Genomic DNA, 20,677 nt, shown 5'->3' on the forward strand with positions numbered 1-20,677 from the left:
CTGCTATACCTACTAAAGTTACACATTATACATTCACCATCGTCATCACCGAGACTCTTTTCTCTCTCTCTCTTTTACCTCGTCATCTATTTTTGCCGCTGTTGGTGTCAGTTGCTGTACGCCCAATATTTACTCCTTTCGGGCGTGAAAACTCAACCTTAGGTTCAACAACGAGAATACGCACGCACGCAGTTCGGACGCTGTTTCACTTTTGATTCATTGCCACTCAACGTTGTTGCACGATGCCTTCTCCCAAGCAAAGAAAGGTCGCTATTGTCGGCAGCCGCTCAGTCGGTCAGTATTTCCCAATTTCTTTATTCTTTATTCAACAGATGGCGATTTAATTCCGAATGCTCAATTACATTTGCTGACGATGGATGCATTGCAGGCAAGTCGTCTCTAGCAGTGCGGTTCGTGGATGGCCACTTCGTCGACAGCTACTATCCTACGATTGAGAATACCTTCAGCAAGATGATCAAGTACAAGGGCCAAGATTACTCAACCGAGATCGTCGACACAGCGGGTCAGGACGAGTACAGCATTCTCAACTCGAAGCATTTTATCGGCATCCATGGCTACATGCTTGTCTACTCAGTATCATCACTGCCTTCCTTCGAGATGGTGCAAGTCATTCGCGAGAAGATCCTCACCCACCTGGTAAGTGCTCCCAGAACCCGAAACAAGCAACCCGTAAGCCGAAGCTGAACCACCAATGTTAGGGCACCGAGTCGGTCCCCATCTGCATAGTCGGCAACAAGAGCGACTTGCGCCCCGAGCAACGACAGGTCACACCCGAAGACGGACAGAAACTCTCGGAGAAGATTCAATGCGGCTGGACCGAGGCGAGCGCGCGATACAACGAGAACGTGGGCAAGGCTTTCGAGCTCTTGATCGGACAGATTGAGAAGTCGCAGAACCCAGGTGAGGCTCCGGCCAAGAGCAATTGCATTCTGATGTAAACAACGATTGCGAATGCTGTTCAAAGAGGCACAATTATCATCTTGCCAGACAATCACGATCGCGATGATGGCGATTCAGTCTTCTCAGGCCGCGGGGCGGTCCACAAGTTCTGGCCAGGCCAGGCCGTCCCACGATGGATGGCAGTCACAGTCTCAGTCACAGGGTCACAAGGTGATTCGGGGCTGAGACAACAAGGGCCTTGAATAGGGTGCCCTCCCTTGGTTAAATTCTCCGTTGCTATCTATTGGAAAGGGTGTCAAGTCGTACCATGTCGATGTCTAACTACCAAGCTTTGGTGTGTTATTTTCTTTCTCGTTTTGCCTGCCTTAACAACTAGAGTACATGGTTCAAATCAATGGAGGGGTCCAGGTCCAGGTCAGGAGGTTTTGGGATTGGTTGCTTGCTTGCTTACCTACTATTAGAAAATTTCTGTTGTACTGTCCTGCACTATCTGGCTCTGACTCTGCCTGACTGACTTGCTTGGTGAAATGTCCTGATTCATGACCGCTTGAATGACTGACTGATAGAGGAGACTGGGTGACACTTGCAAGGATGTATCGAGCTGTAACTACCGATACGTATCTTGTTTAGAGCGAGTTTCTAGAACAAATCCAAGGCACCAGATTCTCGGTGTCGTTGATAATTGGTTCCCAACAAGTCATGATGCCTTGTTAGTTTGGCTAACTTGCTTAGTTCTTTAAATCCCTCCCTCCCTCCCTCCTCCAGGAGCGGTCTGTCTTGTACTGTACTGCAAGTTACTGTGAGATCCGTTTGGACGGGAACTTGACTCCATTCGGATGGTCCCGCTATACAATGCAATAGGGTATCATCCGGGCGCTATAGAGAGATCCGCGGTCTTTGTTGTGGTACTGACGTTGCGCCATGTGGTTTACTGACTTGGCGTTGCTGTATGTATTTGCTGTTTGCATTTTGAGTATGTATCCGTAAATAACAGTCCTTAGGTAATTATAGTGGTTGGTGTTGTCAAAGCTACAGCTGAATGGTAGCATTTCTTAGGCTGTGCCCTTCCTGTGATTTGACTTTGAATACGTTGTGAGACCCTGGAGACGTGGTACGTGTACCGCCATCACAGCCTCACTCACGGGCTCAGACTGAATCACTCTCCCACACGCTCTCTCTCACCGCGCCCAACTCTTTCTTTGTTCTTGACCTTAATCACTCCATCTTTGTTACAGCCAAAACTATTACTGCACTTGGTAACTCATAGACACATAGAACTTGCTCTCTATCTCGCATTTTAAACACTCTCACTTCGCTCCTAAACCCAACCTTTCTCATCCTTCATCTTAATTCATGAAATAATTAACCACCATGTCCAACTCAGATCCTTGCCCTTTCTGCGGCTTCAAGCCGGGCCAAGGCGAATATGAACTCATTCTAGTGTGTCTCTCACCGATCTTTCTTTCTTACCGCTTGCGTTGAGTTTAGCTGAGACTAAGACATTCATCCCCTTGACTAGCACATAGAGCAGCAACACCCAGACGCTGACGGCTCACCACCCACCACCTCCGGAGATACTATCTCGTGTCCCGAAGGTTGCGGTGAGATCCTTCGGCTGGACGAGCTAGCTTATCATCTCGAGCTTCACGAGCTCGAGGCGCAGGACGCCACGCCCGAGCCAGGGCCAGAGCCAGAGCCGGAGCCGGAACATACTCCCGCTGTGGCTCGGAAGCCGGAGCCGTCGTCCAGAGAGAGAGACCGGAAGCACAAGAAAGTCAGCCCTATCCAGGCCTGGAAGGACCTCTTCGCCGGGCGTAGCTCTCATGGGAGGGAGAGTAACGGTAGCGGTAGCAGTAGGACACGGCACAAGACCAAGAGAGAGGATGCTGGTATCACCAAGACTACCAGCAGAAGCTCTTCAAGTCGCGATAAAAATAGCGATCGAGCTAAATCCACCGTTCGTCTGGGGGTGAGATATCACATGATTCTTAATACTTATGATGTAGTGACTAACATGAGAGTAGAAGTCCGATCTTGGCAGGTTTGCGCATGAGAGAAAGATGCCCCCTTGGCTCGTAGACCTTCTTAAGGATGAAGGTCAGGTTGTCAATGATGGTGAGTACTATCTAGTAACGTTCCCCAGCAGCAGCTGACGATTTCAGGTGTTCTGCCTGTTCTAAGTCAGCTTCTTGAGCAAAGTCCCTCAACACAGTATGCCTACCTGTGTCACCCTGCAGTACAACATGTTTCCAAATTGAGACGAGAAGGTGAGTCAACGAATGCTGTGTAAGCTAAGGTGTCTAACAAATTACAGGCGGTTTTTGTGGCTATCGAAACATCCAGATGCTCACTTCAAACATCATCGCTGCTTCGAGAGAAGGTTCAAATCACTTTGGGCGCACGTTTCCTTCCATCTTTCAGATCCAAGATCTCATCGAGAATGCTTGGGACATGGGCATCAATGCCCAAGGAAGAGCAGAGACTGGAGGCATCAAGGGGACAAGAAAATACATTGGTACGCCAGAGGTATATGATCCTCTCTACTTGTATCAAGTCAGTCGACTAACAAGAATCAGGCACAGGCTGTGTTTCTCAGCTTGGAGATACCGTAAGATTACTACTGTGAGAAACTCAACAAGTAACTAACAGTGACAGTTGCTCCGTTCAAGCATTTAAGGATCAGGAACGCGGCAGGTCGAAACAGCGTCTCTTTGAAGCTATCGAAGGATACTTTCGAGGAGGTATCACAAGCGTCGAAGACCGAATTCATCATACGGAATTGCCACCAATCTACCTACAACACCCAGGTAAGACTACCTCAAACTATCAGCATGTTCATCAGGCACTGAATGTAGATAGGCCACTCTTTGACAATCGTCGGCTTCGAGAGGCAAATGGACGGGCAGGCGAATCTATTGGTATTCGATCCCAGTTTTCGGGATTCTACAAAGGTCCGAAACCTCATCGGCAGGACAGTTCGTCAGAAGCCCTCTTCGATCGACAGTTTCTTGCAGCCATATCGTCGTGGCTCCCACTACTTTCGCAAGTATAACCAGTATGAAGTGCTCTAGTAAGTCGTCACCTTCTTGACTGTATCTGGCTTGTACTTATCAGACTCTAGCCTCACAAAGTACGCTGCTGTATCGTAGATCACTGCAATCTACTGCTGGTCCTTGAACCAAGCCTGAAGCTTGGCCAGAGCTCGGCCACGGTGGGAGATCTTGTTCTTCTCCGCCTTGTCCATCTCAGCAAAGCTATGAGAGTCAGCAGAGGTCATCGTTCGGTTTCAAACTATACATACGTTTGACCCTCATACTCAAAGACGGCATCCCATCCTATTCATATGTCAGCATGTACTCTATGTATTCTTTTCACAGCACATACCGAAATCGGGAGGTCCACGGGGAGGCACAATCTTGCCCTGTATCACATATCAGCACAGTCAGGGTCACTGGACTCGAGAGCTTCTTACTGGGCAACGGCCTTGGAACAGAATGACCTTCTCGCCAGGTCCAGCACAGTACCCAAACGTGCAGACAGCCTCAGCGGACTTATCAGTGTAAGCAGCCAACAGGTTGTTCAAGCCCTGATGACCGATCGAAGTCATGAACCACTTGCTTTACAGCCATCAGCATTCATATTTCTCAGCGTTTTAGCATCAAATCTCACATGTACGCTCCAGGAAGACCGCTCAGAGCGTTATAGCACAGAGCTGTATCTTCGACCAGCACGGGGCCTTTGACCTGTATTTTATTGTTAAACACATTCATTTTCTTTGCAGCGTTTGTAGGATAGATAAGATAGTTTACATACCAGATCAGCAGCTCTACGGCACTTTGACTCTGTAACCTCCTCAAGTGTGCCTTGAACTTCCTCGAGATCGATAGATTTGCTCAGAACCTCGATTTCAGGCTCGAGAATGGCCTTGACCTCTCGCAACTTGTTGGCGTTGCCAGTGATGAAGTTGACCTTGTGTGCAGCCATTTTGACGTCGTAAAGTCCTCTTATTATTCTATAATCTTTTGGAAACAGAAGCGGTAGAAATTTCGTCGACTGAAATATGCCTTTGAAGGAGAAATAGCAGCTGAAGATAATCGAGCTGTACAATAGGCTCCCCACTATGACTGTGATTGTACATGAAATTATGCACTTACTCAGCACGGAACCACCAGTAGAACGATTCATGTCAATTCATAGCCTGCCCTAGGCTTGCATTTAAAAATCTATTTTCACCAACCGAGTCCACGCTTCAAAATATCCCACGCCCATAGCTAAAGACTTTTGTAGTAACCCCTGTAGCAAATATGCATCCCTTTTTATGTTGTCTCTGAAGTTTGGCTATTCCTCGTTGTTGTCCTTCTTCCACTGATCAAGCCAAGCCACTATACGATCAACGTTTGTGTCCATCTCATCAGATGTGTTGCTTGTCAATTCAATCACAATTTCCTCATCGAAAGCCTCATGAGCTTCTTGGAGGAGAACTTCCATGATCTCAGAGTCGATGTTTTCTTGGAGCTTGGACTCAGGGTAGTTTCTGAAATACAGAGTCAGTAAATGTGTGGTTGTCTGCTCAAAGCCAAAACGAAATGACAAGAACTGTGTAATGAGCAACATACCTTGTGATCAGGCGATCGTAGTGTGTTGATGAGTCAACTCGAAGCACAACAACCAGATCTATCCAGCTCTTGGGGAACAGATCACAAGCGTGCCAGTCAATAATACATCCACCAGCCTTGACATCGCCCTCAATAGCATCTAGTAACTGTAATAATATCAGCATAAATTCTCACCATACTCTCCAGAACTTGTGTTTATCCCCAAAATCAGTTCTGGATGAGTGAATAGTCCCTTACCTTGTCCTCATCCACAATAAAGCTGTGAAACTCATCGCTCCAACCCTCATGACACTCCTTGTCCTTCACAACCTGGTTCACTGAGAGATGGCGCAGTCCAGTTCGCTCCGCGAGAGCCTCACAATGAGTCGTCTTTCCGACACCGGGCGTGCCCGTGATAATGATATTAGGCAGTTTTCGTGTGGTCATTTTGGCTGCTTTGTTGCCTGTATACAAGGTTGCAGAGATTGATGGGCTCTTCAGTTTGGGTAACCTTCAAAATGCTGCTACGCAGAGAAATTGCATGCAACTAAAGAGGCGGTAGATTCGATAGATGCATCGTCACTTCAACATCCAATTCTTCAATCACAGACTATCATCAATGGCACTTGAGTAGATAAATAACCACGATATCGCTTCGTACTCTCATCTCTCGGACTCTCCAATACAGCCGTATCTCATCTTACAAAATAGAGTCGAGTATAAATAACCTCACCGGCTTGCCGTGAGGTGAAATTTGTTCTCGCTCAGTATACATGATGCCGTCCTGATACAAGGAGAATACCCTCCCTCAGATCTGTTTTCAGTTACACGCCGCCATTAGAAAATTCGACATCAAACACCCTGAAAATGCGGCTTCTATCCCTTATGTGCGTTCGAAATGCCTAATCATTATCTCCTACGACTCTGTTTCCACCTCATCAACGCCGGCGAGCTCATGATGTTGTGGCTGCCCGTCTTCGTAATCTTCGCCATCAGTATAGTCGAACTTCTCTTGCTGTGCAATGGCTTGTGCCGACACGATCTCGGCTAGCCTCTTGAGACGAGGAGTCTGGAGCCCTGAGACAAGTTAGCTTACGATACCTGCAATAGGTTGTTCGTGTTACTTACAAGAAGGAGTATAAGTCTCAAGTGCAGTGATGACTCGAGGCTCGGCAATCTCATAAGGACCACTGTCGTCCATATCGACGGCTTGCAGGAGAAGAACATCGCTCTTCTCCGTCACGCGTGAGGCAACAGCCTTCATGATCTCGCCATTGATAGGCTGCTCGTAATCGGCAACCAAGTATTGGTTGAGCAGCTTCTGGATCTGGTTTGGTGATAGCCTACAGCTATTAGTATGCGAGTCAGACCAGATGGGCATCACTACTTACATCCAGCAGATGTCCTGAATGATTTCTATGTCATTCAGGGTGGCCTTCTTGAGTTGAAGAAGCTTGGTTGCTTGCTGTGGAGTTGTTAGTCTTGTCTTTGATTTAGCGATTACGTGGGACTTACCATCAGATGCTCCAGCTGGAGCGTACCCTCGGGCATGTCGTGGCTCTTGCACCACTCCTCGATACGGGTGATGTTGTAGTTGATCTGGAGACCACGCTTCCATGAGAGGAAGTTTCGTCGCATGAGCAGGTCATTGAACGCTGTCACACCCACCAATCGCAGAAGCTCAGTGATGGTCTGTGTAATAATGGAGTCCTCCAAGTAGTAAGCCTTCATGGCACGGAAGACGCTGTTCAGCAAGCTGAGCAGGTTGTCCATGCTGTAAGCGGGGGTTGAGTTTGATTGCAGGAGCTTGCCCAAGAATCGGCTGCTTTCGTTGGTAACGAAACCAGGCAGAGACTGGGACTCGATGATGGCGGGAATAATCATCTTATGCAACTTCTTCTTCAACACCTTCATCCAAGTGTGGTAGATGTTAAACTCCAAGCTCTCAAGATCGTGCTTGACGATCTCCAGAAGACGATCGTACTCATAATTGTCCGACTTCTGAGCCTCATACCAGTCCTCGGCGAGGAATACAAACGACAACATCTCGTGGACGTTGGACAGCCAGAAGGCGCCGGGGTTGATGGCCTCGTCGCCGTCGTGCTGCATGACCTCCTGTTGGATGGACTGCATCACGTTGGCCAAGAAACGTTCCGACTCCTTCACAAAACCGTTGTTCCACATCTCTGATGTAACCAAGTTGATGAGATATGAAGGGAAGAGTACCTCCTTGTCCGAAGGAGGAGGAGTGCTGCTGGGTGAAGGGATCTTGAGGTTTCGGATCAATCCCATTGTTACCTCCTCATTGAGGCCATCCTCGTCCGCGAGAAGGGTCTCAAGTTCCATCTCGATATTATCAACGCCAGGTAGGAAGGTCGAGCCAGAAAGGTTCTGACGATGCGCCGTGCCAGTAACAGCCATGGAAACCGGCCGAGGGTTATAAGTACCGCTAAAGCGATCAAGCTCCCGTGGCTCCGCACCGGCACTCCGACGCTTAGGCTTCTTGGACGAGACGAGGTTGATGAGACCTGAAGGTGCTGCGGCTGCGGGCGTGGTACCGTTGGCAAGCTCTCCGTTGATGGGGGCATTCCTTCGAGCCAGCTCGAGGGCATCCCGCAGAGACTCCAGCTCCTGTCTGAGACTCATGTTGTCCTTCTCGTGTTGCGTGCTTGACCGTCTGGCTGTCTCCAACTCTGAATTTGTGGCTCGCAAAGATTCCCTCAGTTCTCTCTCCTCCTCTTGCATCCTCTTGATGTTGGCCGTTGACTCGTCGAAGGCAATCTGAAGCTTCTTCATCTCGTCTTCCATAGCTTGTAGGCGGGCGACCGCGATACCTGCTTGGTTGGCTTCTGTCTGAAGCTCCTTGGTTCGGGCCTCGAGGTCGTTGTGTCGCTTCTTCCACGATTTTATCTGTCCCTCGTAGTTTTCCACTTGCGAGGCCAGACCCTTGTTCTTCTCCTTCATTGAGCCCAAAGACTGTGTCAACTCGACGACCTTGTTTTCGAGCTTGTAAGAAATCTGCTTCAAGTCACGAGCCTCCTCACGAATCTTCTTATAGTCCTTTCGAGCACTTCTTCCGCGCCACAAGCTCTGGATGAGGACAACCTTGTTGCGGTATTGTCTCCAAGCTCGCAATTGTCGTCGTGATCTCCAAGAACGCTGGATCTTGAGAGCAGCATTGCCGAGACGCTCCTCCATGATGTTCTTTCGTCGGAGATATCCCTTGGCGGCAGACTCAAAGAGAACCATATCTTTCCGGATTTGTTGATAGGCCTTACGTTGCTTGGATCCCTTCCAGACTCGCTGGATGGTAGTGGCAGCCCTGATAGTGCGAAGCTCCTGGACCTGTTTCCTGGCCTTCCATGACCTGATAGCAGACTGAGTCATGACAATGGCCTCACGGGCGTCAAGATAGCGTCGTCGGTAATATTTGGCTCTCAAGTTCTTCTGAATCATGATAGCGCAGTCATTAAGTCGAGTGGTGCGGAGGTTCTCCAGGAAAGCAAGCATACCAGCTCGGAAGAAAATCTTGGTGAGACCAAGCTGGTACTTGTCCATACCCTTGCTGCTACTTGTTCCGAGAGCCTTCTTAAGGATAGCATCGGCCATCTCGCGGATCTCCGAAGTCCACTGATCAGACTTCACAAGCATGTAGTAACGAAGGGCAAACTCCTCGTATGTCCAACGAGTAGGGTAACCAGCACAACTAATGCGAACCGTCTCGAGGACACCACAAGCACGAAGCTGGCTAAGAACCATGGGTCCCTCAAACTTCCATGCCTCCTTGGCCTCATTAGGCTTGATACATCGGATGTAGTGGACATCAGTATTGTTGATAGTGCTCATAAGCTCGATGAGCGAAGATCGGAAAATACCTCCCAAAGTGGGCTTTCTGTTGACAGCCACGCCGATCTTCCTACCAGCGGCGGGCTTAACGGAGCTGGAACTTGATGAGGCGGCATCCTTTTCTCGTACAGCTGAGGCAGCATCCAGAACAGTCTTCAAGAACTCGTTGCTTGTGGCACGCAGAACAGCCATGTGCTCGTCAGGGACGGTATCTCGGTTCTTCTCAATGAAGCCCTCAGATTCGTAGGTAACGTCAATGGCATAATGGCAAACGGTGAAAGCAGATTTTCCGAACCGAGGCTTCTTGTAGAACTTGTGCTTGTCGGGAGTAAAGTTGTGGTGAAGCTTAGTAACGAACTGCTCATCAGATCCCATGGGAAGACGAGACTCTTCGTCAAGCAGAGACAGAATACCCATGCGACCCTCAATCAGGTCGATACAAGGCTGGTTGTCGGAGAAGTCGATGAAGGTCCAGTCAATCTCTTCCCTGAGGTATTCCTCCTGCTCCAGCTTGAAGACGTGCTGGTTGAATTCTTGCTGCAGCTTTTCGTTGGCATAGTTAATACAGAACTGTTCGAAAGAGTTCTTGGCGAAATGCTCGAAACCATAGATATCCAAAACACCAATAAATGAGACAACTCTGTTCAACACTTCCTCAGCAGCCAAACTATGGTTGATGATATCGACAAGCCAGTCGAACAAGCTTGAGTAGATGAACTTGGCAACGGAATCTCGAACGACGATGGCCTGCGCTTGGCTGAGATTGGAGGTGATCTTCTCACCACGGGTAACGAGCTGCTTCTTGACGATCCATCGGGCAAACTCCTCGGCCTTGACCCCGAGAATGGCACAGGCACGCTCCAAAGAAGGTTCGTTGGGGGCCAAAACACTGTCGTTTCGGGATGCAGTGATCTTCACGTTTCCGAGGTGCAGGAGGCCAGCCAACAGCTTGAAGATGTCAGCCTGCTGGGCATCTGTGACACCAATTGTTGACAGCGACTTCTTGGTAGCCTCGAACTCGGCCTTGTCATCCACACCGTCGATTGTTGGGCAGTTTCCTTGGTTCAGGTACTCGAACTCCTCGATAGGCAGCAGGTTAAGCTCCTCGCGCTGTTGCTCTGACGCACCAGCGACAAGCTGGTAGAAAATGTGGTAGTTTCGCTCCTTGAGGGGCTGGAAAACCAACCGAGAACGCTCGAGAAGGTATGTCCTGATCTTGGCACCGATAATATTTGTGTGCTCGTCAAACATAATCTCAATGTACTTTCCGAATCGTGACGAGTTATCGTTTCGAGTCGTCTTGGCGTTACCGAACGCTTCCATGATAGGGTTAGTCGCAAGGATCTGCTCTTCCGTCTCACTCATGGACTCGGCTCCTCGTTTGGAGCGTCCACCAGGGTTATCAGGCGACTCTCTGGTAGCGAAGTATCGCATGATGTACTTAGCACTGACAGTCTTGCCAGCACCAGACTCTCCAGAGACAACCACTGTCTGGTTCTTCTTGTCGCGGACCATGTCCCTGAGCGTCAAGTCAGTATGGAGTTGTGTTGGCATGTGAAAGTGCATGCTTACATGAAGGCCTCTTCAGCAATAGCGAACAAGTGGGGAGCTTGTGTCGCTCGCTGTCTTCCAGCATAAACCTGTACCATGCCGGGAACGTAGAGGGAATCGACTCGTGCGAAAGGGTTGGTGGCAATGAGGACGATACCACTGTAGGTGTAGATCTCCTTTTGCAAGTATCGTAACCGAATTGCCTGAAGAACTACAAGGTATCAGCATTATTGTCCAAATACCACGGAAAGTAATCTTGTGTTTGACATACCAGCAGGTTCGTTAAGATGGGACAAATTTGTAAGATCGTCGCTGGCTTCGAGCATTGTCGGGTTCATCAGAGGGGGGAGAGACGGGTCGTTACCGCTCTGTAAGGCCTCCGCGGTGACCTCGATATCTTTGGTCTATATGAGAAACATCCTGTCAGTTTCGTGATCCCAAACGGTGAGCGCCAATGGCATCATTGAACGCATCTAAAGGGAAAACTCACGTCGCCATTCTCAAGCTGGAAGGTCAGCTTGACTTTGGACCCATCAACGGTCTTGTTGATAAGCTCTGAAGCAACCCAACCCTCAGCAGTGTCTGGCTGCCAGGCTCTTGTGCCAACCTCGTAGGCCGATGCCATGATGGCGATATGACCGGGCGCAAGGCCGGTATGTGAAGGAACAGGAGGTGAATGCGACTATGTCGAAGCGGTATCGGCGAATATTGTGCTAAGGGGCTGAATGGCGGTAGGAAGCAGACATTCGCCAGCAGCTGTTGGTATATGAAGCAACGGGGCCTGCCGGGGAAAGATTGTGGTCGTCAAAACGCCGCTGATGACAGATGGAAAGAGGCGTTGTGCGATCTTGAATCGCTGAAAGTGTGCGGTCGAACGGTTGTTGGATGCTTTGCGCAAATCGTCCAACTTTTGGCTACACCGGTGCCCCGTAATCCAAAGTACGGTGGGTGAAGGTGGGTGGTAGAAAAGGACCCTGAACCTGTAAAGGGCGGGAGAAACGAGCTTTGTACACTCTTCCTCTCACTTCCCACACAAGGACTCAAAGAACTCGCCGACAAAAAAGAGGTCGAGCAAGATTAAGTGATCGCACAAGGCAAAAGTCAAGGCAAAAAGAGAGACCTTGAAGAGCAGGTCAAAAGTTATGGATGCGGTCGGTGATGCCAGCACGCGTTTTGCTCCTGATTGAAAGGGCCGGATGGACACTGCAGCCGCACGGGGCACGTTGGAGGTCGAGGAACAGGGGGGCGGGGCACTCCTGTTAGAGCATCACTGTACCTAGGGGCCCAGCCATCGGTATTTCTTCAGTACATCACCACCATCAGGATACCAATCACGATCGTTTTAAATACCTCGAGCTCTACGGCGCCCACCCAGCCTTTCAGTTCCTGGAAGCTCCTGGCTTCAGAAGAATTTAGGGCCTCTCTCTACCTGGACACTCCCGCGAGCCAATGAGGGGCCGACCCGTCCGCGTCTTCGACCTTGTCTTGTCTTCCTTGGATCTGGGGTGAGAAACAAGCGAAGGACAAATGTATGCATTTTCCTCGAGACAGCTCTTGGAATTGAGTCGACACTGTGTCTGTCATGCTCTACCATGCCACGGAACTGGACATGAACATCAGCCCGTGGTGAGACTGTGATTGTCACTGAGGACAGATACAAAGGAATTATTGGGGTTCGTTGGAGCTAATGCTCAAAAAAATGTTACGCCGCGGGCCCCTTAATTGACATTTGACGATCAAACGCTCCGAGATCCAAGTCGCACTGTCTTGATACAACTTCACCGACTGTCTTTGCAGTAACCGTCACAAAAGCTGTGCGTATAGACTGTGTAGTTACTGGACACAATGCGTATATACTTGTGGAATATTTGAAGTTTGACCTGATGTTCTGAAAGACAAAGATCTCAATATAAGGGTTCACCAGAGTTGGCATACCAATCATCATGAACCAATTCTCTCAGACTTCAATAGTCAATCAACAAGCCTAAAGATGAAACCCGCCGGTGACATTGATGAGCAAGGCCCGATCCTCCAAAAAGGAGATGCCAATTCAAAAAATACTGGGGAATTCTTGAACCCTAGTAACCGATTAATATATCCCCACCATAACCCCAAGACTAGGAACTGAGTCCATCAAGGACATATTTGAAGGATCAGCGAGGTACAATCGTAAAAGCCAGGCAGCTCGGAGGAGCTTGTTCGCCGAGGGTATCACAGATCCAACCTCGAATTCCGAAGGTACATTATCTTCTTCAGGTCCGAACTTGTCGGCATCCACACGGCTATGCAAATGCACCTCATATCCCCAACATTTTATTATCGACAAGCCATAGTTTGACGTCAAGCAACTCTGCAGCTTACGCCAACAGTTAACAAACTCTATGCATGCTTATCTCAGCCCTTATGCGGACCTGAAAGTTGCCTTAGTCTACAGAGAGGTACACAAAGGTCAACAAAGTGATGGTCTATGGGTCCCTCGGGGTCCCCCTCTCGATTCGCACCGGATTGATCCTATTTTGGTATTCTAAGTTGCGTTGAAGCTCAAATGTTTCTGTTCGTTGAATTCATCCATGCCATATTACTCCATACAGTGCCACCGACTAGCGCAACCAGTCGGTTTGCGAGCTTTTACCTTAACTTAATCAAGCACCAGCCGCAAAAACCAGCCCCCTTTTGATTTGATCCACGCTCAAGAATGGAGTACGTACCCGTATCTGGCGATTCCGACTCTTCTTGCATCATCAATAGCAAAACCTCCTCCAGCCACGATCGTCAAGTCGCGTCATGGGGGTTTGAATTGCTCATGCCTTCCTTCATTGACCTTAGCCAATGCATCAATGCGTCAACCGCGTCCGGGAATCAAGGACCGGATCAAAACGAACGGGCTGCCCCTTTATTTCCCCCTTCTCCATGCATTCAAAGTCCCTTGCGGTTGTTGGTTGCATCGCGTTTCTTTTTACTAAGTTGTCGTAGTTCGAGGATAAGGGTTGAACCTCAGAGCCACCGAGTGGTCCATGCCTCTTTTCTTAGTACAGGATACGGGTCATGATGCGAGCTGTGCACGAACTGTCAGTTTATGGCATTGACCTTGTCTCACTTGACTCGACTTACCGCTAAGAGCCTCAAGGCTGTCATAGATGTCTTTGATCTGCTCATACTTGATACTGCTAATATCAGCCATGAGATAGGCGTTGTCGCCTCTGCTGTCGGAAATCTGCTTGTCGACGTTGTGGTCGCCGAGAATCTCGTTGACCTTTCGGAGCACACCAGGAACGTTTCGGTGAATGAAGATGACCTATGATTTCGGGTTAATATTGTACATGTCGAATTCGGATTTCGGCATAGACTTACACGAGCGGTATCGGGCTCGTCGGAAGTCAGCGAACGGAGCTGGACTTCGGGGATGTTGACACTGCCCAGAGTGATGCCCTGGTTGATGTACCGAACGAGAGCCTCGCTGACTATGCAAGTGTTAGTGTGGAGTCCAATGTGATATTCTAGGTGTGCACTTACCCTCGATACCAATGGCACGCTGAGCCTCCTCGGTGCTACCACCGATGTGAGGTGTCAGGATAAGGTTCCTCAAGCTTCGGAGGTCCTCGCCCCAGGCATTGAGGTCGTTGGTGAAGTAGTCACCGTTGGCAGCGGGCTCAGAGGGGAAGACATCAAGAGCAGCACCAGCAACCTTGCCAGCACGGCTAGCCTTGATGAGAGCAGGAATATCGACAACGCTACCACGGCTGGCGTTGATCAGGTAGGCACCAGTCTTCATCTGCTCGAACTGGGGAGTAGAGATCATGTTGCGTGTCTCGGGGAGATCAGGGACGTGGAGGGTGACAAAGTCAGCCTCACCCAAGAGCTTCTCAAGTGTAGGAACCTGGTTGGCAGTTCCCAGAGCCATCAGGGTAACAACATCGTAATAGATGACGTTCATGCCCATAGCCTCAGCGAGGACGGACAGCTGAGAACCAATGTGACCGTAGCCAACGATGCCCAAAGTCTTGCCTCGAATCTCCCAGCACTTGGAGCTGACTTTGTTCCAGGTGCCTCGGTGCATCTCGTTGGATCGGTCGCCAAGCTGACGGGCAAGAACGATGATCTCGGCGATGACCAGCTCAGCGACACTGCGCGAGTTGGCGAAAGGGGAGTTGAAGACGGCGATACCATTCTTGGCGGCGAACTCAAGGTCGACCTGGTTGGTGCCGATACAGAAGCAGCCGATGACGAGGAGGTTCTCGGCCTGTCGGAGGACCTTCTCGGTGAGCTTCGTCTTGGAGCGAATACCGATGACTTGAACGTCACTGTGATCACCATTTGTTAGTATTCATGGTGGGGTGCATGGAGCTCATGGACGAGGGGCATTTGTGAAGCCGTCGATGGAGGGGCACAGCACAACTTCACAAAAAAAAAGTTGAGGGATGGCGGGGTATTTTTGCGAACTCACCGAATCTTCTCAATGAGCTGGTCCTCGGGAAGAGAGGTCTTGAGGGCTTCGACCTGGTAGCCCTGGGCCTTCAGGATCTCCTGGCCGGTGACATTGACGTTCTCGAGAAGTAGAATCTTGATATCCTTGGTGTTGAAAGGCTTCAAGTTCTTGGGCGCGCCACGATTAGGGAGGTTGGCGGTCCAGCTGGGAGGAGACTGGAAAGAAGCCAGCGGCGAGGTAGCCACGTTCTTATCCCAGCTGTGAGAGACCTCGCCGCGCTGGGCAGCGGCAGAGAGGTTGCTGGCGATGTTTTGGGGAGCAGGGGCCATGATGAAAGGTGTCGACGGTCGCGGTCGGTGTGGTGTTGTTGGAGAAGGGTGGAGGGGTCGTAAAACAGCAGGGAGTTGAGATTCGGAGGGAGGAATTGGAGAGCTACCGTAAGTAAGATCGTTTAATTGGGAACAGAGGAGGTATCAAAGTATTGCCCGCTGTCTAACAAAGGATGAGATTATGGTATGCTGAGAATTTTAGAATACTAGGAAGGGACTCGGACGATCAGGAGGGGAGTCAATTGGTTTTATGATGCCACCAAAATCTACCTACGTATGAGCTGGGCTATGATGAGATGACTCCAGTCTAGCCAGCGCTGACAATTCAGGTCGCGACGGGCCGGATGCAGCACCAGAATTCAGGCAAATAAACGTTTACCGACTTCCGCAAACTGACTCATCCTGGGTATTGATGCCTTCACTGCCGAATCAGAGGGCATTTACAAGTAAATAGAGCATTCGCTTGGGGTACCCTTGCGGCTCTTAGTCGCATTTACACTACATACATGAACGTGGGAGTGGAACATTGCGGACGTGACAGCTTTGGCATAGGAAAACTTTTTACGTACATTAGTCCGCTGTCGGCCATGAAAGAGCTCGCTCAGCATCGTTGGACCATTTATTACAAAGAAAACGAGCAAGCCGAATATACCCTTCGGCGTTTTGGACTACCACGCCGCTAACAATACACTCAGCCCTGAACAGGACCACTTAAAAAAAAAATATGCTGTCTGTTGCTCACTCCGGCTCTGCTCGGGGAGTAAGAAAACAGCAGGCCTTAATAAGTAGTGTCAAAATAAACTTAGCAAAAGATGTACTAAATCTAGGTAAATTTACCTAAGTCTTTTTGTCACTTAGGATTAAAGACCTGGGTTTTTTCCTCCCCTAGGCCCTTGACCGAGACCGGAAATGCCACCATGCCATCACGCAATGGCGTCAATCTCTGCATCTCCCGGCGCCCAGTTGCTAGGGATAGGTACAGCAGTGTGTTACCGCTTCTAGCAGTCCCGCTGGCGGAGGTGGTTCTATTCGGTGTGCGGCGTTGTCGGAGGATATGCAGGCCGGCGCGGGATGCAGCGGAGCTGAGCGGCGGATAGACAGACGGACGTCCGTTTATTGGTTTCATCCGTCAATTCAACTGTTGGCATTTCATCTTCTATCAGTGTATTGAAAAGTCAGTTAACGTGCTGATATGTTTCATCATAATTGGTCCCGGGTGCGATTCAGTTGAAGGGTGGGTTATCGGTCAGCTATTGGATAAAGCACCTTTGTCCTATCATACCCTACCCTATATGATGCCAGTAAGGTGTTATTTCTATGTATTCCAGTTTAGATCTTCCAAAATCTATATATCCATTAGGTAGTTAGAATAAAGATAGTCTTTTACTGTGATATTCAAGAAGCCCTGTGCTTTGCAAGACATGCAATTGGAATCCTGAGGGAGTCTGTAAGGTACAAGCACTAATACGAACAACAGTGAGTGTATGATATATCATAATCAACACAGCATATGTAAACAACATGACTCGCCATCCTGTGACGTACATGCACGTCCCCCGGGTCACAACTGAGACATTGTCGTCGTGGCGTCGGCTCCAAACATGTCTTGCATTTTTGTGGTGGTAATAACGATCTCACCGCATTTCGATAGACGCGAGTATGCAGCCACTACGTCAAAACACAGTAAACAAAGACCAAGAGGAACAAACAAAACTACAGACAAAGCTGGTATATTACTGCAACAACATACAACTTATTGCATCATGGCAAAATCATTCTCTATATATTATGCACCTGGTAAACCCTTGCACCCTTCCTTGTAAGAACCATCCCTTCTGTCACTACCTTACATCCATGCCAGGAACGAAAATCAGCGTTATTTGCAAAAAAACAAGTAAAACACAAGACAGAGAACCCCTGATAACGAAGTAAGAGAAAAAGGCTGCAAAAAAGAGGAGGGCAACATAATAATCGCGCGGGGCCGACTTGTGCCCTCTGGCTGTGTGTCTGTCTATCAACGTGGTTTCCAGTCCCAGAGTTTGCTCGCAAAAACCGTAGGTTTTTTTTCTTGCAAACGATGCCTATCAAATGACGATGCTACCTTTTTTGTTCTGAAAAACGGCACCGGCTGGATCGCCGACCTGTTTCAACCGCTTCCCATTTCTGTAGCCTTTTTCTTCCCGTCGTTCACCGCCCACCCTTTTTCTTCCGAGTAGGTCGGTGACTTAGATGAAATCCTTAAACCCGATAAAAGCCAATCATGTCATGAGTGAGAATATGCGTTACGTCGCGTTCTATCGCGCCGCTCAGCTCTGTTTGCACTCAGCAGCCTCCTGCTTAGGCTTGCCAGACTCATCCTGCACATAAAAGTTAGTTTAGTCCAAAGAATCAGCAGGGTTTGCTGTGAGGTTACATACGTCGTCGTCAGACTCCTCCTCGTCATCGTTCTCTTCGCTCAGGTCATCCTCGTCCTCATCATCATCGTCATCGAAATCGGCACCATCAAGCTCATCGTCCGAGATCTCCTCGAAAGCCAGAGCCTCACCGGTGAACCAGTCGATGGCGCGGGGAATGAGCTTCTCCTTGATGTCCTCACCGAGCTGGTAGTCGAGCTCGAGACGCTCCTCGATGTCGGACTCGGCATCCTCGTCATCGTCATCGGTGGGAGCCTTGGGTGGCGAGAAGAAGTTGAAGAATGACTCGGTAGGAACTGTCTTCTTGACAATTCGGGTCTGCTTGGTGTCTGGAGTTGGGTTAGTCGTCAGGTTCAAAGAACAAAGGGGGCCACCCCCCAAACTGTCGCTTACTCTTGTTTCGCTGCTTCTTGCTCTCGACTCGGACAGTCAAGTCCTTGCCAGGCAACCACTCAATCTTGTCACCCTCAGCGTGGTCGTAGATGAAGTCACCGCCGTAGCCACTCTCGTTCTGGTAATAGTATGTCTTGGTAATGGTGGTGTTCTTGAAGAAATCGTTGGGGGCAAACTCGAAGATGAGACGGAAACCAGGCTTGTCAAGGTACTCCATGCGGATGTCGGTGAGGTGCTTTAGGGCAGCCTCATCACGGTCAGTGATCATCTCGGCGAGAGAGATCTGGTTCTTCATGGCGGAGAGCCAGAACTCGGGGATACCGGAAACGTTGTCGGGGACATCGGACTTCTGCTCAGACTTGGCAGCATCCTCAGTCTCGGGCTCATCGTCCTCCTCACCGGCCTTGATCTCATCCTCGGTAGGCTCAGTCTTTCCGTTGATAATAGCGGAACGCTTCTCGTAGAGAGGAGAGAACTTGGCGAAGTACTTCTTCTCCAGCTGGAGAACCTCTTCTTGGAACTCGGCCTCCAGCTTAGAGTGATCCTTCTGGATGCCCTTAAGACCAGCGACACGTCGGCGGACGGGAGCGGGCAGGGACTCGATGTAGCCCGAAGATTGGCCCACGAGGGAGCCGAGGCGACCCTGAATCATCTGGATAAGCTTGGGGTTTTGGGCGAAAACTGAAGCCGCGGCGGCACGGTCCAGATCCTCTGCAGCGGGGTTAGACCATGATCCTGGAGTTAAAGGGATTGGTTCACGACAAGTCATGAAAAACCAAAAAGAGATACTCACCCTCCTTGATACTAGCAACGCCCGGCTGTTGAGCGTGGGAAGAGATGGGAGCAGCAGTTGCGGGTGTGTTCTGAGGCGTACTGGTCGAAGGTGGGGTAGTTAGCATCGTGGATCGTGAAGCGGCGGGCAAGCAAAGAAACAAACAATCCGAGGCAGAAGATTGATATTGCAAGGGAAAGAAGGAAATAACTTACGGAGCCACGGCGTCCTGAGCACGCTTTCCACGAATGGGCTCGGCCATTTTGTCTGATAATGAAAGATCCGAATAGGCGCTTGTGATAAACGTCTTTTGGGGACGAGGTGAGGTTGAGAGGAGAGGGATGAAAGGAAGTTGAGAAAGCAGCGGCCGTTGACGTTTGCTAAATTCTGGTGGGGGGCGATAAGTTGAAAAAAATTTGGGCACTGGGCTTGTACCTACAAAACAGAGCGAGCGAGCGAGACGGGAGTCAGAGAGACGGAAGAGAGAGGGCGGTAGGTAAAGGTAGACTAGTAGCACTATGGAGGTTCCCCTCGGTCGGTCCAGTCTCCTCTCTCACTTTTCGAACTTGTTGGGCCGCCCACCAAGCACCAAGCTCAACTGGTCGATCACCTAACTAAAAAAAAATTACCTGCCCAGCCCAGCCAAACTGTGTGAGAGGATCCAATGGGTCCCCCTCTCTCCTCTGGGCAGGCTCTAGGTACCTAACAGCTTTGAGTGTGGAGGCGCTGTAAGAGAGCGGAGAAGTGAGACAACAGAAATCCAAGGGAGCCGGGGAGTGGAGGGGACCTACATACAGCCACAGTAACACAGTGCATGTTCGAACGTGCTCACACGAGGCCACACAAATACAATCTGCATGTACCTTTGGACTTTGACTTTGTTTCCATTCTGTGGCGTCGCACAGGGATTGGATGCGTGATTCTCCCCGACTCATCCATTCGCAGTACAAGGGAAGCACTCGCCACAATCTAGACGGATTCCAGAACACAACACTCTCTGATCCCTTGCCCGTCAAAGTAACCCTTCCCCTTCAGTCACCGGCCCTTCTTCTTTCAGTCACAAAGGTTCTGGAATGGTGGCGCCCCCAAATTCTCAAACCAGGAACAACGACGACATATCGACGACATGCTGCCCCTGAGAGAGAAAGAAGAGGCTGAATAACTGTTGTGCCTTTGGCTTCTTTTGTTGACTAGATACACCCGACCTCGCCCGAAGGGGAACACTCGGGTTTGATAGTTCGTGGCATGGCATGGCTCAAACATTTATAGCAAGGTACATAATCTCGGGGAACCGCTTCAAAGTTACATGTTACATCGAAGAGCATGAATCAAGCGAGGCCAACCCTACAATATCTACTGATAATAATTCGCTTGTTGGACACGTAGGTACCCAACCATCAAAAAGCAAAGGGCCACAGATGGATCCGGAA

The 20,677-nt window shown here is 49.7% G+C and overlaps 7 protein-coding genes; 2 read left to right on the top strand and 5 right to left on the bottom strand.

The window, feature by feature from the left end:
- Positions 1-242: 242 nt before the first annotated feature.
- FFUJ_02448 (probable ras-related GTP-binding protein) lies at positions 243-959 on the top strand (the record flags this gene model as incomplete). XM_023574179.1 has 3 exons in its annotated part: positions 243-294; positions 389-657; positions 720-959. 3 exons carry the CDS (start codon positions 243-245, stop codon positions 957-959), a joined length of 561 nt encoding a protein of 186 aa, XP_023427582.1.
- A 1,333-nt stretch (positions 960-2,292) lies between these two features.
- On the top strand, positions 2,293-3,992 carry FFUJ_02449 (uncharacterized protein; the record flags this gene model as incomplete). XM_023574180.1 has 8 exons in its annotated part: positions 2,293-2,361; positions 2,441-2,890; positions 2,946-3,036; positions 3,084-3,188; positions 3,236-3,447; positions 3,498-3,529; positions 3,577-3,728; positions 3,781-3,992. 8 exons carry the CDS (start codon positions 2,293-2,295, stop codon positions 3,990-3,992), a joined length of 1,323 nt encoding a protein of 440 aa, XP_023427583.1.
- An 89-nt stretch (positions 3,993-4,081) lies between these two features.
- On the bottom strand, positions 4,082-4,905 carry FFUJ_02450 (probable inosine triphosphate pyrophosphatase; the record flags this gene model as incomplete). XM_023574181.1 has 6 exons in its annotated part: positions 4,082-4,175; positions 4,223-4,256; positions 4,306-4,342; positions 4,394-4,538; positions 4,591-4,664; positions 4,735-4,905. The coding sequence occupies 6 exons, from the start codon at positions 4,903-4,905 to the stop codon at positions 4,082-4,084; spliced, it is 555 nt and encodes a 184-aa protein (XP_023428740.1).
- Positions 4,906-5,259: 354 nt separating this feature from the next.
- Positions 5,260-5,963, bottom strand: FFUJ_02451 (probable FAP7-involved in the oxidative stress response; the record flags this gene model as incomplete). XM_023574182.1 has 3 exons in its annotated part: positions 5,260-5,455; positions 5,538-5,683; positions 5,775-5,963. 3 exons carry the CDS (start codon positions 5,961-5,963, stop codon positions 5,260-5,262), a joined length of 531 nt encoding a protein of 176 aa, XP_023427584.1.
- A 469-nt stretch (positions 5,964-6,432) lies between these two features.
- Positions 6,433-11,538, bottom strand: FFUJ_02452 (probable myosin MYO2; the record flags this gene model as incomplete). XM_023574183.1 has 7 exons in its annotated part: positions 6,433-6,593; positions 6,645-6,859; positions 6,908-6,981; positions 7,032-10,881; positions 10,935-11,124; positions 11,185-11,317; positions 11,404-11,538. 7 exons carry the CDS (start codon positions 11,536-11,538, stop codon positions 6,433-6,435), a joined length of 4,758 nt encoding a protein of 1,585 aa, XP_023427585.1.
- Positions 11,539-13,939: 2,401 nt separating this feature from the next.
- On the bottom strand, positions 13,940-15,668 carry FFUJ_02453 (probable SER33-3-phosphoglycerate dehydrogenase; the record flags this gene model as incomplete). XM_023574185.1 has 5 exons in its annotated part: positions 13,940-13,968; positions 14,025-14,208; positions 14,265-14,374; positions 14,427-15,214; positions 15,358-15,668. The coding sequence occupies 5 exons, from the start codon at positions 15,666-15,668 to the stop codon at positions 13,940-13,942; spliced, it is 1,422 nt and encodes a 473-aa protein (XP_023427586.1).
- Positions 15,669-17,974: 2,306 nt separating this feature from the next.
- On the bottom strand, positions 17,975-19,509 carry FFUJ_02454 (probable nucleosome assembly protein I; the record flags this gene model as incomplete). XM_023574186.1 has 5 exons in its annotated part: positions 17,975-18,025; positions 18,086-18,411; positions 18,476-19,210; positions 19,269-19,348; positions 19,463-19,509. 5 exons carry the CDS (start codon positions 19,507-19,509, stop codon positions 17,975-17,977), a joined length of 1,239 nt encoding a protein of 412 aa, XP_023427587.1.
- Positions 19,510-20,677: the final 1,168 nt, after the last annotated feature.

Source organism: Fusarium fujikuroi, chromosome FFUJ_chr03, assembly GCF_900079805.1.
Source record: "Fusarium fujikuroi IMI 58289 draft genome, chromosome FFUJ_chr03".
Classification (NCBI taxonomy): domain Eukaryota; kingdom Fungi; phylum Ascomycota; class Sordariomycetes; order Hypocreales; family Nectriaceae; genus Fusarium; species Fusarium fujikuroi.